Genomic DNA, 17,624 nt, shown 5'->3' on the forward strand with positions numbered 1-17,624 from the left:
TTTCCATTTTTAGAGATGATGAAATTGGGGCCCAGAGAGGTTCCATGACTCACCCAAGGGGCACCAAGCAAATTGATATCTGAGTCAAATGAGAACTCAAGCTTTTGAGTTACCAGTGTGAGGCTCACCCAGCTTTGATGTCTTTCCTTTTTATACAAGAGGGATTGTTTTGCATAAGAGATTTTTAAGAAAGAACAAATTCATAGATAAAGCCATGCACATGTGGGCCCCTGGGATTGTGGAAGTTTAAGAACTAACTTTCCAGTAGACAGATATGTCAGTGCAGAGGGGGCCCTGCGCAGCCCAGCTTCCACATTCCTGCTGCAGGCTGACAAGTTCTGCAGCTAGGAGCCTCAGAAACGTCAGAGCCACATGAGGGCTCATAGTCTGCTCATAAGGGTGGAGGGGAAAGGAGCCAGGATTACCACGAGTCCATGGGTGCTGCTACAAAGGAATAGTGGTGGCTTCTGGATGATAATAACCCATCTCAAGAAGTATGCTCACTCTGATTCATTTGTTTCTTTCGCAGATTCAGAAGAGCTGACGTAACTGAACTCTGCCTAGATATATGTGGTGTGCTTCAATGGATTGGATAACTTCCTGATTAATTCCAATTTCCTAGAGCAAAGTAGAGCCACTTGGTGACTCGGAAATGGTCAAGACTGTATATCTGGCATTGATGCCAATGTGCTTCTTCCTACCTCGTCTGAGTTTCAGATTTCTCTGTCAACGCCAACTAAGCAAAGGCCCCAGAGGGGTTTGTTCAGTTTCACCTGCCTGCATGGTGAGTCTCCTAGGGTCCTACAGAGAATGACTGCCAGGGAAGCTGCTTAAATCCCAACCCTTCCCCACCCCCTCCTCTCTAGACATGCATATTCAATGGGATATCTTCATATATAATTGATTAAAAAACAGAAAGATGGCGCACTTTAAAATTCCATGTGAAAAGTATTGCTTTGCTACTGTGCTCCTGCCTGCCTGCTCTCTGCACGGTGCTACAAAGGGTAGAGTCATGAGGAACTCGAGGCTGAAGATAGTCGGGATTTTTTAGCCAACACCAATGCACTTTGTACCTTGCACCCCTCTGCAGCCCGCAGTTTTGGGGCTTGGCCTAAGGCAAAAACTACAAAGCATCCTAATGAGCAGAATTATACAAGAGGAATGTATGTGCGTATTTGACATAGTTTCTTCTCTTGCGGGGTGGCCCCCTGGCTATGACCCGTGCCCTCTCCAAGGGCGAGGGAGGAGTCCAGAGAAGGCCCCTTCTGTTCCCTGCTGCCAGCTCTTCTGCAGCCCCTACGGTCCCAGGGACCTGCCCTGCTTCGCGTGGGCCCGTAGCAGCCCTGCAATTTCCACATGGGCGGGCGATTTCAGAACGATGGACAAAGCTGTTCGGCCAGCCTACAGGGGAGAAAGAAAAGGAAAAACAAATTTTTATCCCATTTGCCTCCCACCGCAGAAAGGAAGGGTGAGTTGGGAGCAAGGGGTACGCATGGGACATAGAAGTCTATTCCAAGCATTCACAGAGGAGAGCAGGAAACTCGAATGGCATGAGGATCAGAGAAGTGGGCCCCCTTCCATGGAAACATCATTCACTCCTGGGAAATCTGTGCCAATGAAAATAAAGAAGTGTTGCTTGGTTTTTAATACTTTTTTTAAAAAATTGGAAAACAGAGGAATGAAAACAACTCTTCCATTATTCCATTACACAGAACTAAATGAGAGTTAGGATTTCGGTAAATTTCCCTCCAGTCTTTTCTCCTGTGCCAATGTGTTGTTGGTTTTGTTTGTTTGTTTGTTTGTTTTGCGGTACGCGGGCCTCTCACTGTTGTGGCCTCTTCCGTTGCAGAGCACAGGCTCCGGATGCACAGGCCCAGCGGCCATGGCTCACGGGCCCAGCCGCTCCGCGGCATGGGGGATCTTCCCGGACAGGGGCATGAATCCGCGTCCCCTGCATCGGCAGGTGGACTCTCAACCACTGTGCCACCAGGGAAGCCCTGTTGTTGGATTCTTTTTTTTTTTTTTTTTTTTTTTTTTTGTGGTATGCGGGCCTCTCACCATTGTGGCCTCTCCCGTTGTGGAGCACAGGCTCTGGACGCGCAGGCTCAGCGGCCATGGCTCACGGGCCCAGCCGTTCCGCGGCATGTGGGATCCTCCCGGACCAGGGCACGAACCCGCGTCCCCTGCATCGGCAGGCGGACTCCCAACCACTGCACCACCAGGGAAGCCCTGTTGTTGGTTTTTAAATACAGGAATGATAATGTATATCAATTCTGAATGTACTTTTATTTTTAACTCACCATGATATGCTATAAGACTTTCCCTGCTCTTACATAGTCATCAGGACATATAGGTTTTGCCTACTGGCTATATAATATTCCATTATTTACTGAACTATTTTCCTTTTATTGGAGATTTAGGTTGTTTCCAAGTCTTCACCACCATAAACTTAGTGCAGAAAGCATCCTCCCATTCCTAACTATTTCCTAAGGACCAATTCTTTGAAGTGGGCTTGCAGCCCAGAAGGACACACATTTTTACTTCCTGATGCATGATACCATGCTGCTTTTCTCACCATGGCTGCTGTGCAAGAAACTTCCCATTCCGCTGTCTAAAGAAGCTGCAAACAGAGCGGCTCTCAGCAGGCAGCACCAACCATTCTCTACCCAGAGATGAGGGGAAGGGTCGCCATGATGCAGTGGACGCTGAGCTCCAAGGGCTCAATCCTGAACCCAGAATTCTGAAATCTAAACAGCTCTGAAAACCACTTTTTTGGCAACTCATTTTGAGGCAAAACCTGAGGTTATCTCTGGCCCTCACTTAGCCCATTTAAGTATCAATACTTTTACATTTTGCTGTATAAATATGAATGGGTTTGACACATGGGGGCCACTCAAGACCCCGCTAGAGTGTTCTCTACTCTACTGCAGATGGGGGGAATTACTTTCTAAAATGTGGAAACTCCAAAGAAGCAGGTGGGAAGTGTTCACGCTCAGCTAAAAACGCTTCAGTCTCTTCTCTGTGCTCCAGGATGGAGTCCAGCTGCCATCGGGGCTCCACACACATGTAAATAACTATAATGTACGGCTAAAGGCCAAACAAGCCAGCAAAGGAACAGAGTGAGCTCAAGGGACAGGATGACCACCCTGTGTATATGGGGGGAGGGCAAGGGGCGGGGAGAGGAAGGAAGTGGCATTTCAGCAGACAGCCTTTACAAAACAGATGAAGTTCTTTCCCTGAAAAGGTCTCATGATTCCTTGTACCCCCCTTTTACCCGTCTTTGTAAGTTGGTATTTGTGGGGTTATTTGATAAATCTCAGTCTCCACAAGGTCAGACACTGGATCCGGCCTGTTCTGCTGGCCCAGCCCCTGGCTTCATGCCTGCGGTCTGGTCAGCCCTCAATAAGCACTGTTGAAAGAGGGAATGCTGGATGATAACAGAGTATTCATTTCAAGTTGATGAAGAACCTGAGCCACCTAAATCCTAATGAGTATGTTCTTAGATTGTCCAAGTCTGGAAGAAAGCAAAGATTTTCCACAGAAGATTCTTGTGAAAGCCCCACCAGAGGGGCCTGGGTTTATTTAGGCCTGTCCCCTGCTGCACTTTGTCAACGCTGACGCTCCACATAAACAAGGAGACAGCATGATTAACGTTATTATGGGAAAGAGCCACAGGGCCAGTCCCAGGGGACACATGCACCCTTGAACAGGGCCCACCTGGAGATGACAGCCTGCATCTGTAGGCTCTTCAACTACACACATGGAAAGCGGGGGCCCCATTCATTTCAGAAAGTGTGGCCAGAGAGACCACCTACGGAGGGTGTGCCCCTGAGATGCCTCTGCCCGAGCCCTGGGAACAAGCCCACGGCACGCAGCTCTGGTGGAAGCCAAGCACGGCAAGTCCCTGCTCGGCAGCACTGCAGGCCCAGAGAGCCCGAAGGGGTCAGGCAGCCAGCACACCTTGTGTGTGAGTGTGTGTGTGTGTGTGTGTGTGTGTGTGTGTGTGTGTGTGGTAGGGGATTATCTCTCAATATGACAAAAACTCACCAAGAAGCCACTACATATCAGGCAAAGATGAGCAAGGCATAGTCTATGCCTTCAAGAAGCTTTCACTTTGATGCATGCTTTGGAGTCACTGCCCAAACAAGTCCTTCAAAGGGTAAGCCTTGGGGGCCAGGGATCAGGTCTCACCACCACCTCCTCATCCTCGTCACTCTGGGGGTCCCAATAGGCTGGGTGACCAATTTCCCGAATTACCTTCTAAACGTGGGGAAGGTGCCTTGCTGGCTGTTCTGGGGGTTCTGCATTTATAGCAACCTTTACATGTTGGTAGGATGAGAGGAACCAATTTCAGGACATGATTTCTCTTTCAGTTTTCCAAGGGAGCACCTAAGTCTCCATAGGAAAGTGAACGTTGAAACGAGATGGTGATCATGATAAGGGCTGGACTCCACCCTTCAATGCAAAGCTGGAGGCACAGGGCTTGGTGCTTGCCAAGACCCAGTCGTCGGTCCCCATCTCCCACTGAAACTTTTCACCCAAGTCACCTTCAGGAAATTTGGCTGTGGCTCCTGAGTCAACCCTGTCCCCAGCAGGCAGCAGGTGATTGGGCCAGGAGCAAGGTCTAGAAACTTCTGTGGGCCTGCCACCTGTATCGCTTGGACACCCCTGTGCTCACTGGGCATCCCCTAACGCTCTCCACCTTCCCCTAAGACAGGCTTCTGCTGCCATCTCTGGTTTAGCTGCCTAGTTCCTTCTTCTCAGGCTGCCCCGAACTGCAACCAGCCTGTCCTCAACCTCCAGCACTTCACTGGGACAGCATTTCATCCCACCTGGATTTCAGCACTCACCTATACCAGGGTTTCTCAGCTGAGGCACTACTGCCATGTTGGGCCAGATAATCTGTAATTCTTCACTGTTCCTGTACTTTGTAGGATGTTTAGCAGCTTCCCCGGCCTCTACCCACTAGATGCCAGAACTGCCCCCCACACATGCTTATGTCAGATAAAAATGTCTCTAGACACTGCTGAATCTCCCCCAGAGGGTAAAATCCCTCCCAGATGGGAGTACTTCTCCCTTTGGGCTCCAGCCTCCTCTGAATGGCTCCTCTAACTCCAGACCTTCATCCTCCCTGCTCCCTGCAGACACTGCCTGCAAATGCCCAGGTCCCTACTCATTGGTGTGGTGGCTGCTTCGTATTTGCTATCATGGTTCACCTATTCCCAACAATAACAGTTGCCATCAACTGAGTATCTCCTAGATGTCAAATAGGGGCTTTACAAACATCACCGTATTTAGACCTGGTCTATTACTATTCTCATTTACAGACGAACATGCAGAGGCTCAGAGTGGTTAAGTGACCTGCCCAAAGGCACACAGTCACAGAACCCTGTTTCAAACTCATGAGTGTTTAATTCTAAAGTCCATGCTTCTAACAATCGCTCGATTTGTCCAAAGTTCAACAGAGCCCTTCCTCCAACTACTGAAAGGAGCTACTGAGCTCTCTAATCTGTGGCAGGAGACTCTCTCAGTCTCACTGCCTGATGACCCCCACTAACCAGGGACTTCCAAAGCTCCTGCCCCCCGTCCCACAGGCCTGCCCTCTCAGGCCTCCCCTGGCCAACTGCACTGGTCACTCCTAAGAGGGCCCTGGGCCTGTTCCAGATTAAGGGCCTACCTCCTTCTGCCCCAGGGTGACCCTGCAGGGAGCTCATTAACATAGAGCCTTTATCTGACTGTATCACATTTGGAAAAGGAGGCTCTTACTTCCAGAGCCCACCACTGTTCCCACAGGCATTTCAAGAGGGTCTGTGTTCTCTAATGGTCAGAGAAATGGCTTTGGGCAGAGCTGGAGTTCATGGGACCTGAAGATACTGGGCCTGGGTGCCTGCTGCCTGGGTGTGGTACAAGGGACCCAGCAGCTTGAATCAGTGATGGAACAGTGGCAGGGCGTTTTCAGATGTGGCTTGGTAAGAGGGGCTGTCCCTGGGCGGGGAGGGGGTTCTCTTTCCCCCCTCAGGCCTTGGTTCCTTTTGAAGTGTGGATGTTAAGAAAGTACAGAGAAGTCTGTTTAAAGCATTCAATTACAGTGTCAGCATTAAGTCAGACCTGGGCTCGAATTCTTGCTTCAAGAATCAGCAGCTTGTGAGCTTATGACAGCTATATAAACGCTCTAGGCCTCTGCTTCCTTATCAATACAAAATGGGGATGGCAGTATCTACCTCACTGGATTACTGAGAGGATTCGTGAGGCAATGCATGGAAAGAGTTAGTTCCTGTGAGTGCTCTTAGGAGTTTGATGGAGCTGGTTGCACGAGCTGTGTGATCTTGGGTACGTTACTTAACCACTCAGGGCCTCTGTTCCCCCATGAGCAAATGGGTGGCATCAACAGAGTCAATCTAATAGGATCGTTGTGGGATTTAAACTAGAGAGTCCGTGGTAACTGCTTGGTACAGTACCTGGCACGAAGCCAGCACATGATACAGGTTAGCTTTTATTACTATTGTTATCTCATCACTGTCACCACCACGACCACCACCATCATCACCATCATCATCATCAACGCCATCACCGTACAAGAGGCATGTATCTGGCAATGCAACTTCAAGCAGGGTGGCTTGATGAAATGGGCCACTCTGTAAGGTAGGTCACTGCCCAAGAGTGGACACAGTTTGTACTTGGTTCCTTCATCCAGCCTTTGGGAGCCCCACGGACAGCATAGCTTCCCTACTCAAGCTGCTGCCTCAAAAGCCCACATGCTGCCATGACCAGATGTGGTTCAGGGCCAAGACCAGGCCTGAGCACCATCCCTCAGAATGGTGTGAAAGGCTAGGGTTTGGGGTTTCTCAGCTCCAAATCTCCCAGCATTTACACGGGTCATCTCATTTAAATCCAACAACAGCCTTATGAGGTCAATTCTGTTCCCACTGCCATATGGTTCCTTGAATTTTGCTGGCTGGCAAGATATCTTTCAGGAAGGGAAATGGAACAGCCAGTTGTTCATTGCCTGTAAGTCTCACCTTGTCAGTCAGGCTGCTGTCACAGGCCGGGTGTGCCAGGAGCAGCCGGACCATGTCGACGTTGCCATGGCGACAGGCCAGCATGAGGGCTGACGATCCATCGTGGTCCTGTAGGTTGACATCTGCCTGGCAGCTCAGTAGCGCTTGGACCATGTCCTCCCTGTCGTGGCTGACTCCCAGCATCAGCGCAGTCTGGCCTCCCTGCACACAGAGAGCAGGGGTGTGGTGAGGCTGGGGCTGATGGGAAGGACCCCCTCCGCAGCCTGGGTGTAATCAGGAGAGACTTCTCTGGAAAATGACAGTTGACCTGAATCTCTGTGGTAAGGGACACATCCTCCTTGGCCTGGTAAACTTCTACTCTTCCAAGACACGAGTCAAATGCTGCATCCTCTCTAAAGCCCTCTACTAACACCCCAGGCACAGGGGTCATAACACAGCATTTACCACTTGGCATTTCAACCTGTCAACCTCTCTCTTTCTAATAGACTGTGACTTTTTTTTTTTTTTTTTTTTTTTGTGGTACGTGGGCCTCTGACTGTTGTGGCCTCTCCCGTTGTGGAGCACAGGCTCCAGACGCGCAGGCTCAGCGGCCATGGCTCACGGGCCCAGCCACTCCACGGCATGTGAGATCTTCCCAGACCGGGGCACGAACCTGTGTCCCCTGCATTGGCAGGCGGACTCTCAACCACTGCGCCACCAGGAAAGCCCAAGACTGTGACATCTTTGATGGCAGGAACTAAGTCTTTTTCATCTCTGTCTCTCCAGTGCCTAGCACCAACTACATGCTGATAAGTGCTGAATGATGGAATAAACAAAGGGTTGAATACGTCAGGACCATGGCTTCTGACTCCCCGCCCCAGCCTAACTTCCTACAGGAAGTCTTGGGCTGCTCTGAACACCTCTGGTATTTTCGGTTGAATGATACCCAGAACCCTCTTTTCTCAAGAAGCTCTCTGTTTACATGGTCCTGTGGTCATTTCTAATCCACAGCCATTGACAACAATCTTTCACATCCCTGTAATCATCAATGCACATGGCAATGGATTAGAGTCAGAAAGTAAGACCAAGCTCTGGTTCTGCTGTTTCCTAGTGCGTGACCCTGGCCACGTCACTTCGTGTCCCTGAACCTCGGTCTTTCTTTCTTAAAAATTAATATAATTATGACCCATCCTGTATACCTCACAGGGCTTTTGTGAAAATCAAATGAGATAAAGGGTATAAATATAAAAATGTGTGGCGGTAACTTTTATGATTACAAATTGATCATCATTTTTCCTGGATTTTCCTGTATATACATAGTCCTCTTATGTGACTTGATTATATATTTTGCCCTCGTGGTTCTCTCCTGGGTTCCAGGCAGCTCAGGCATGTCTCTCTGACTGTCAGGCTTTGTAAGGATGTGAGAATAGGTAAGGACTGGTTTCTTTCCTCTCAGATCCCCTGTGGCTCTGAGCACAGTGTCTTACACGTAAAATATGTTGGCTGATGCGTTCACTGATTAAAGCTCCAATCTGCAGTCACTGATGGATTATGCTTCCCTGCCCGGAAGGCTGGGGCTTAGAGAAAAGAAAGGGGGTTGCAATCAGAAAAATCCTGGCTTTGCCGCATTCTGTACTTATGTGAATCTGGACAAGTTAACCTCTCGGTGACTCTTCCTGATCTGGTAAAGCAGGAATGCTTAACGACATTACCTGCCTTCTGGGGCTGGTGTGAGGCCTGAGCGTGGCACAGATGCTGTGTACATTTCAGCTATTATTGCATTTATGAGCATTAGAGATGAGGTCTGACCATCGCCTGGGATGTGTGAATGTATCGTTAGGTGTCCTGGTTCCCCATTTCTCTGGAACCCAGACAGATCTTTCCAGAGAAGCTTGTTTGCTCTTTGGTTTGCTTATGCTCAGCCCTGAGGTAATACTTGTTTACTGCACTAACCAGACCATAGGTTTCCCTCCAGACCCCTCTCTTTGAGTGGTATTAAAGCCAGATGACATATGCAGATGTCTTCCTGTCTGCCCCCTTCCTGACTTGGGGCCCCCTCCCTCCTGGTCTGGCTCCATACAATTTAATTCAACAACCATTTCCAGAGCACTGCTATGGCCCGGTGCAGCGCTGACCCTGGAGATACAGAGAGAAATAAGTAGTTTAGCCCAGGAGACTCCTGGCCTCCCAGCTCAATCCTATTTAACCTGGTACCTGCAGCTCCCCTCATATGTAAAGCCCCCAGAGGGTGCTGAAGGGTGCAGCTGCACTATGAATTCCCATCCCTCCCTTGGTGACCTGGGATGGGTCCCTTACTCTCCTAGAGCACTGGTTTCTCCTCTATAAGAAGGGCATTGATTTTGATCATTAGTGAGCATTCCCCCTTCAAGAGAACCAATTTAGAAAAAAAAGATTTGATGTGTTTATGGAAAACATATTATTTAAAATGAAAACAGCTTTACTGAGTCCTATGGAGTAGGTGGGTGAAGATACTTTGAAAACCAGAGAGTAAGCTACAAATGTCTGTTTCTTGCCACCAGTAGAATTGCTAGTATGTGACGTGTGCAAAGAGACTTTGCCATCCGGTTAGGCTACTGTCTGCAATCACTTTGGGGTCGGGGTGGTGAGCAGAGTTAAATAGGTGGTTGGGAGACGATTTTCTATGGATCTCTTGGCTTTCTGTGTATTTCGTGAGTCAGGCAATATCTGACCTTTTGTTCTAGACTATCTTTTTAAGGATGAATGTACAATGAACAGCGTTGGAACTTAGAGACAGTGTCCCCTCCAGAACAGAAGGCAGACATGATTACTATCCAGTATGAAAGATTCAGGTTCCCTAAGCTCAGGGTTCCTCCCCCAGTCCCTCCTCCCTCCGCTCTGTGTGCAGGGATCTGGCCCTCCTCACACCGCCCTGTGAGGAGTGGGAATTGGGACTCGGGGAACTGGTATAAATGCCAATGCTCTGACTACTGTTACTTCTGTGAGTAACACACTGTCCTTTGTCTCTTGCATGAGAGTCCTGGGTCCTCTGCCAGCATCCATGACACTTGTTAGCTTTAAGGTAGAGTAAAATCTCAGACCCTTTACACTTCTTTTTTTTTTTTTTTTTTTTTTTTTTGCGGTACGCGGGCCTCTCACTGTTGTGGCCTCTCCCGTTGCAGAGCACCGGCTCCGGACGCGCAGGCTCAGCAGCCATGGCTCACGGGCGCAGCTGCTCCACGGCATGTGGGATCTTCCCGGACCGGGGCACGAATCCGTGTCCCCTGCATCGGCAGGCGGACTCTCAACCACTGCGCCACCAGGGAAGCCCCCTTTACACTTCTTGAGAGTTAGGCTACACTGATGATCACTCTAGGGGGAAATGGAGAGTGGAATGCACTCTACTTGTTCTTCTGTTGGTCAAAGATGGATAAGTGGCCTTTCGAGGAATACCCACTGTTCCATATGGAGCTTTGTCCACTGGCTAAGGGCCACACCCCTACTCTGTGTTCTCAAGTAGAAGGGTCCAGAAGCTGAACAGAGCCATCCCAACCCTCTGAACTGCTTTGTAATTTATGATCGAGGTGGATCTCCTGCAGGGGCTTTCTAGAGCACAACTAGCAAACGCCTTCTCAAGGTGCTAACTGTGGGAACATTCGGTTTGAGGAGTCTGACCCAGATGGAATTTGCCCAGTTTCAGACGGGGACATAGATTACAAGCTCATGACCAGGTCTCAGGAGGCTCTGAGGAAACTGAATGTCCAGTCTTTGGACAGATGCCATTTGGAGGGCCCAGACTTCTCGGGTGAAAAACTCTACATGGATCTGCATGGAATTTCTCACTCCAGTGGCAGAATAAAACTGGGAGGTGCCCGTGTTCATTAAAGAGACCACGTTCGCACCTCCTACCTGAGTAGCTTGGATGTTCACATTTCCTTCTCGTAAGAGCTTCCAGACAACAGCCATGTCTTCATCGGTCTCTGCAGAAGCCAGGGGAGTGATCATCACGGCGGTGTAGCCAGCTTTGTTCTGATGGTCCACGTTGCAGACGCCTGCAAGAGAAACACCGAAGCTGGAACAGCTCCCGGGAGGCTGGAAGCCAGGCTTTAGCCTGTTCAACAGGATGCTGCCAGCTGGTTAAAGGGCCACAGAATAGAGCAATCCTTTCCCAGTGGTGGAATCTCTGTTCTACATTTTTAGCAGCCTTTAACAATGGCTACTTTTCTTTACAAGTTTTCTGAGGATATCCAGCAAGAAAGGTCCACAGGAGAGTCAGAGGTGGATGACCTTGACTTTATTTCCTAAAGTGGAGGACAAACATTATTCCTATTTTACAGATGAGGACTCTGAAAAGTCAGTGAAGCTATATCAACTGCCCAAGTGAAGGAGAAGTGAGACCAGGACTCAGGTCTATCCGGCGCTAGAGCCCATCACTCACATGGCCTCACGTCACCCACAGGTGTGTATTTCAGGTCTGCTTCTATGTCTATGTGTAACTCTTAAGCAGCTGGCTATGGTTGTAGGTCTTTTCCAAAGGCTTGTGATATCTTGTGCAATGGACCAGGGGACATGAAAAACACCCCAGGATAAACATGGGAAATCTTCCGGGAATAACCATTTTCATTTGAAAAGCAGAGCGGAAAATAAAACACTCCACAAATTTTTTTTTTTTTTTTTTTCTTTTTTTCGCGGTATGTGGGCCTCTCACTGTTGTGGCCTCTCCCGTTGCGGAGCACAGGCTCCGGACGCGCAGGCTCAACGGCCATGGCTCACGGGCCCAGCCGCTCCGCGGCACGTGGGATCCTCCCAGACCGGGGCACGAACCCGCGTCCCCTGCATCAGCAGGCGGACTCCCAACCACCGCGCCACCAGGGAAGCCCTCCACAAATTTTTATATTAAAGCAATTAAGAATATACATTTCACAATAGAATGAAAAACTGGCATATTTTTAAGATGAAGTATTAAATGAGAACTCAAAAGAAATTTCTGCTTTGTAACCCTGGGGATATGCATTCATATCCGTTCCCACCAAAGGAGACGTAGGAGATCTTCAGCCTGTTATCTGTTGTCTGAAGGCTCCCACTTCATAAGGGCGGTACAGTGTGGAAAACCAAATCTTCCCTGTACTGCTGCTCGTGCAAAAAATCTATGTGTCTCTTTGGGACAATAATAAAACTATCTCAGTAAGGCAAGTCTGAGATTTTCTTAGCATCTCTTCTGTAAAATGGGGATAATAACAGGACCTATAAGGTTACTGTGAAAGTTAATGAGTTAATGTATTAAAAGCACTTAGAACAGCGCCTAGTACATAATAAACACTCCATAAGTGTTAGCTGTTATTACTATTATTGTCCAGAATGGTATTCTTGTCTTTACATCCTTGCTACTTGCTCTTGAAGACTTAGAGCTTCATTGTAACAAATCTGGTTTACGACAAATTGTCAGGGTTACTTATAAGTTCTGTGCAAGGGAAAAACAACAACATTTGTTTGACATTCCCTCCACTCCACCCCAAACAATTTTTCAGAAATGTGTCATAGGGGACCAGGATGCCAATGCATACAGTTGGGCTCATGTATCAGCAATTTCCTCCCTGAAGCCTCTCTGACCACTGTCATGACAAGCTGGGCTATGAAAGCCGAATAATAACTCCATGCATCGCCTCACAACTCTGTTCTCATAAAGACGGGAATATCTGCGTTGCCACGTTAATGACTTTAAAATTTTTACCCCGTGACTATTTTATGTTTGCTTTTAAGATGCGTAAATGAGCCTCAGGTTACGATTCTCTATACTCTCTTCAGAAACGTGACCTATAACTCAGTAGAGTGAGAACTAACTCCTACCCAGGGGCTCTGAAAAGGGGCTGAGGACCCCTGGCTTGCACAGCAGATGTTTCTGAGCAGCTCCAGGGAGCAAACCAACCTCCCCGGAGGCGAGGACAAGGCTCTTCACTGAACATCCTCCAACTCGGCCAGCTTCCTCTTCTGCAGAGGCGTCCTGGCGAAATAGAGGACGGATCACAATGGACTAAAGGGGTGGAGGTGCACCCATGGCTCTACTCTCAATAATGATGAGTCACTTCTGTGCAGCCCTTTACAGTTTGTAATGTGCTTTCCAGATGCTTCACAAATGGCTGGGAAGGGAGCCCAGTTTGGAGTGGGACAGATCTGCCCTCCTCAACACCCCTAGTACAGTGAGGGAAAGGAATGGCACTTTCAGGCCGTCTCCCCAGCCCCCTTCTTTCTTTATGCTTGCGGCTGTTGTGCTATTTCAGCACGTTAAAGGGGAAAGCTTCCAAACCACTTTAGGGTTGATGAGTATTGACTGGATCTCGGACAACATCAGCAGAAATTTATAACAAATAAATCAAAGGTTGTCTGTTCTCCAGCCTGGCCTGGCCCAACCAGAGGACTTCTAACAGGCTGCAAGCCTCTGAGCTACTTAGAGATGAAGGTGCTACATTATGGATATTTAGAGTTTTTGTGCACATAATAGGTGTGCCTAAGGCCTCACAGTGTCCCTGGAACCTAGCTTCGGGTAGTAGAAAAAAAGCCCAGGTTGGGAGGGTGACAGATCATGGTTAGAATTCTGGCTTAGCTACCTACTGGCTCTGTGACCTTGACCACATAACGACCTCTCTGAGCCTCAGTTGTCTCACTTGGAAAATGCGTTAAATATCTGCTTCACAATCCCCGCAAGGACTGCATATGGTAGTATTGCACTGTGTCTGGGTTGGGGAAGGCACTCAACAAACAGTAGGTGGTGTTGGTATTCACGTTCTATAAAGAAAGGCCCTAACACTGAACACAGTAAATGCAACCCAGAGGCATGCTCCTTTAATTATGTGCCTTTCTCAACTGAGCTACCACTTTTAGGGTATCCATGAATCCCTGAAGAATGTTAGAATTGTAACTTCGTCTTCCTCTGATGATGCAGAAAGAATTTCAGGCTGTCATTACGTACATTACCTTTCCATGCAGGTAAAGAGCCTCAAGGCTGCCTAATGGAATTTTGGAGAATGAAAGTTTACTGGAATTTAACCTAGCTCTGAGGAGTCATCCGTCTACTCGTTTGTCTAACAAATATTTTCACTCGACACCCACCATGAGCCAGGAGCTGGTCTAGGTGCTGGGGACACTGAAAGGAAGGGGACAGACAAGAGCCTCCCTCGGGCTAACTGAGTTCTGTTAGACTCAGACAGAAGTGACAAGCAAAGATCACCTGAAGAAAGAAACTTGGTGTACTGCTAGAGAGAGATGGGGCAGGCACTTTAGATGGATCACCAAGAAGCCTTCTGCGGTGACATCTGAGCTGTGACTTGAATGATGAGAAGAAGCCAGTCATGAGAATAGTTTCAGGGAAAAGGGTCCAGATGGAAAGATAGTGCAGAAGTCCTAAGGAGGGAATGAGCGTGGTGAGTTTGAGGCCCACACGTGGCTGGAGTGGAGGGAAGGAGGGTGCATGGTGGTGGCAGAGAGAGCAAAGGCAGGCAGGACCAGGCCATCTGGGATTCCTGAAGGCCAAGAGCAAGGGGAAGCCGTGGGAGGGATTTAAGCGGGGGGCGGAGGACAAGACACAATTTGGGGGGAAGCTGTTGGATCCAAACTTCAGACTCCTGATGCCTGTTTAAACTCCCCCTCCAGCTTCCTAAGTAAGGGTGTATCGTTCTAGCATGTGCTCTAATTCCTGGTTGCCATGGTATCGCCTTCAAATCCCAGCAACACACTTAGTCATTGCATGATCTAGAGCAAGTATGTTGACTTTTCGGAGTGTCACTTTCATCACCTATAAAACAGGAATAATCGTCCTAATAACAGGATCATTATGACGATGAAAGGACATCTCAGGTGCCAGGTGCTTAGCAGAGGGCCTAATCCGTGTAGATCATTTGTGGTTTTATACCTCTTGTGGGTACCCTCCTAGATATCCCTCATACAGCCTTCCTAAGCTCACAGACGACATTCGACTGGGACCCACACACCTTCAGTCGGTCCCATCCCCCGCCTGTCCACACAGACACTCCTAGGCTACTTGATGTTGTCACATGCTCTGCAGAAACTCCACTCTAAGCCCTGTGGGGTCGTCTCAGCAGACGTAGAGTTGTTTGACTATTAACCACCCTTTCCAGCCCCTAAGACGAGCAAGGCCATTTGCAATGATTCTCCACCAGAGGGAAGAGTCTTCCCTTCCTCCAGACTTCCAACAATTAAGAACCTAACGCTCACATCCCTTCTCTCCCCTCAAATCCCTCTGGACCTTCACCCACCCTCCCTTCCTTTTGCTTCCATCTCGGAGGAATAAATATCCCAGCAGCTTGCCTATGCTGACCCCGTCTGCCTCTGCTGTGGATTCCAGGTTTTTCCATCTCCTCGAAAACCTTGCTCCATCAAGCATCTTCTCTCCTTTGTATCTTTAATCTCTCTCTCTCTCGTTCTTTGTCTCTCTCTGTCTGCCCCTTTCTCTCTCTCTCTCTCTCTCTCTCTCTCTCTCTCTCTCTCTCGGATTCTTCTTCTCAGCCAACAAACATATTCAGGTCTCCTCCATCCCCATTCACTCAAAAATAACTCTCCCCATCCTCTCGTGCTTCCTCCAGCTATTGTGCTACATCACTGCCTTCCCTAGCTCATGAACGTCACTCCTTTCACTTCTGAAATCTGGTTTCCTCCCAACAGGCCCCTGAAACAACTGTTTCCAAAGTCATCAGTGACCCCTTCCCAAATCTGCCAACCAGAGGCATCATCCTTCAGGGACACTACAGTACAGTATTTGACCCAGCGGACAATCTTCTTTCTTCCTGATATTTTCTTCTTCAATGGCCTGGGACTTTTCTCTGTCTGCCAGAACCTCCCCGCTGCAGTGCACATTTCCTGCCCTCTAAACAGGGTATTATCTCACTTTTTTGGGGCCCTGAAATCACATTCTGCACCTCTCTCTGGTGAGCCATCATGCTGTCCATCCTGACTGTCAGGCTGTAAGCTCCTGGGAAGAAGAGGGCTCACGCCTAGCTCACCTTTGCATCTCTGGTGGTAGTCAGTATGGACCTCATACGTAGTTCACAAATATCTGATGAAGGGTGAATGAATCAAATTGAGTCAAACTGATCAAATGGAGCCATGACCTTTGTTACAAAGTACTTATGAAGATGGAAAATGTGACCTTTCCTAGAGGCCGTGTGGTATAGCTCTGGAGCTGGACAAACTGAATATGAAGTGTGACTCCACCACTTACCAGCATCGTGACCTGAGCAAGTGTTATGACTCTCTCAGCCTCAGTTTCCTCAACTGTAACATGAGAACAATAATACCTACATCACAAGAGTGTTGTGAAGAATAAATGACATAATAAAGGAAAAAATGGTCTAGCCCAGCTCCTAGAACACAGGAGGAACTCAGAACAGTGAAGAATCTCCTCGCTGGAAAGAAGTGGGAACAAGAACCGCCTGTCCCAGAGGGACCCAGGCTGCACAGATGCAGCCATTTCTGACCTGTTTCCAGCAGCAGCCTCACGATGGAGAAGCTGGAGTGGGATACGCTGTAGTGAAGAGCTGTGTTGCCATTGCCATCAGCCAGGTTGACAAGCAGCTTTAGCAAGTGTGGGGAGTGAGGCTGGACCCCGCGGAGGTAGGTGGCCACCACAGCAGGGCTGGATGACTTCCGGCTGGAGACTCGGAACCACTCTTGACTGATGGTATTTAAGCTCTGCTTCTGAAAGATCAACAGATTCCAGCTCCAGGAGGTTACCTACCTGGGTGTTCCAGCTGGGGTGTTAATTTCCACTAGGAAAGGTCAGCTAAGGATGGTTTCACTTCTATCCCTTCAGCTCTCTCCAGATCTCCATGTGATTTACTCCTAGAGGGCTCAGAGCAAGTGGGGTTCCCCATGCAGCAGCACACTTTGAACCCGTGGGATCGGTCCCCCATATGAGGTAGATAGGAGGATTGGGAGAGCAACCCAATAGCCAGTAACACAGCACACTATTCGGGGACAGTTTGAGTCTACTGTACGTTTCGATCACATCCCCCATATACACAGGATAACCATGACCCCCTCCTTCATGCGTCTACACCAGCCTATGCGACCCTAGCCCAGACTCCACCAGGGCATGTGCATGTTTTTAACAGGCATAGCTGGAAAGTCACAACATTTTACTAATGGGAAAAAATGCACACTGAAAGCTAAGACAAACAACATGCCCAATTTAGGCTTGAAGTAAAACCCAAACAGATGTGCTTGAATTATTTTTGGCTTTTAAGTTTCGCTAGGACCTTCAGAGAAAATGGTTTAATAACCCACGGCAGGACCACACTACCTGCAGTATTCAGCTCCTTTATGACCATGAATGCAAATGACACCAACTCTGCACGTGACATGACCTAAGTGTTTAAAATGGAACATGACTAGATTATTTTTCTAAAGGGGAGGAGAAACGGTGAGGCTGTGACTATTAGAGATGATTTCATATTCATTCTGGAAAGGGCACTGAATTAGGAGTCACTACACCCTAGGGGCCAGGCATAAGTCCTGGCTCAGCTGTGTGACCTTGGAAGTCCTATAACCTTTTTGAATATTTCCTGTCTTGTCTATAAAATGGCGGTGAAAAAAAAATGGCTGGGTCCCTAACTTCCCATGCTCTACAGAGTGAGG

The 17,624-nt window shown here is 48.5% G+C and overlaps 1 protein-coding gene across 2 annotated transcripts in view; it reads right to left on the reverse strand.

Moving 5' to 3' along the window:
• Positions 1-1,277: 1,277 nt before the first annotated feature.
• The window catches only part of KANK4 (KN motif and ankyrin repeat domains 4), a 68,384-nt gene continuing 52,037 nt past the window's right edge, over positions 1,278-17,624 (reverse strand). For both annotated transcript variants that reach the window (XM_082613836.1, XM_082613835.1), the window contains 4 exons: positions 16,466-16,685; positions 10,887-11,029; positions 7,020-7,220; positions 1,278-1,401 (listed from right to left, as the gene is read on the reverse strand). In XM_082613836.1, the coding sequence (XP_082469962.1) occupies positions 1,297-1,401; positions 7,020-7,220; positions 10,887-11,029; positions 16,466-16,685 (669 nt within the window). In that variant the 3' untranslated portion in view covers positions 1,278-1,296. The remainder of the gene's footprint in view (positions 1,402-7,019; positions 7,221-10,886; positions 11,030-16,465; positions 16,686-17,624) is intronic.

The sequence above is a fragment of the Mesoplodon mirus genome (genome assembly GCF_964341445.2).
Source record: "Mesoplodon mirus genome assembly, chromosome: 3".
In the NCBI taxonomy this organism is placed as follows: domain Eukaryota; kingdom Metazoa; phylum Chordata; class Mammalia; order Artiodactyla; family Ziphiidae; genus Mesoplodon; species Mesoplodon mirus.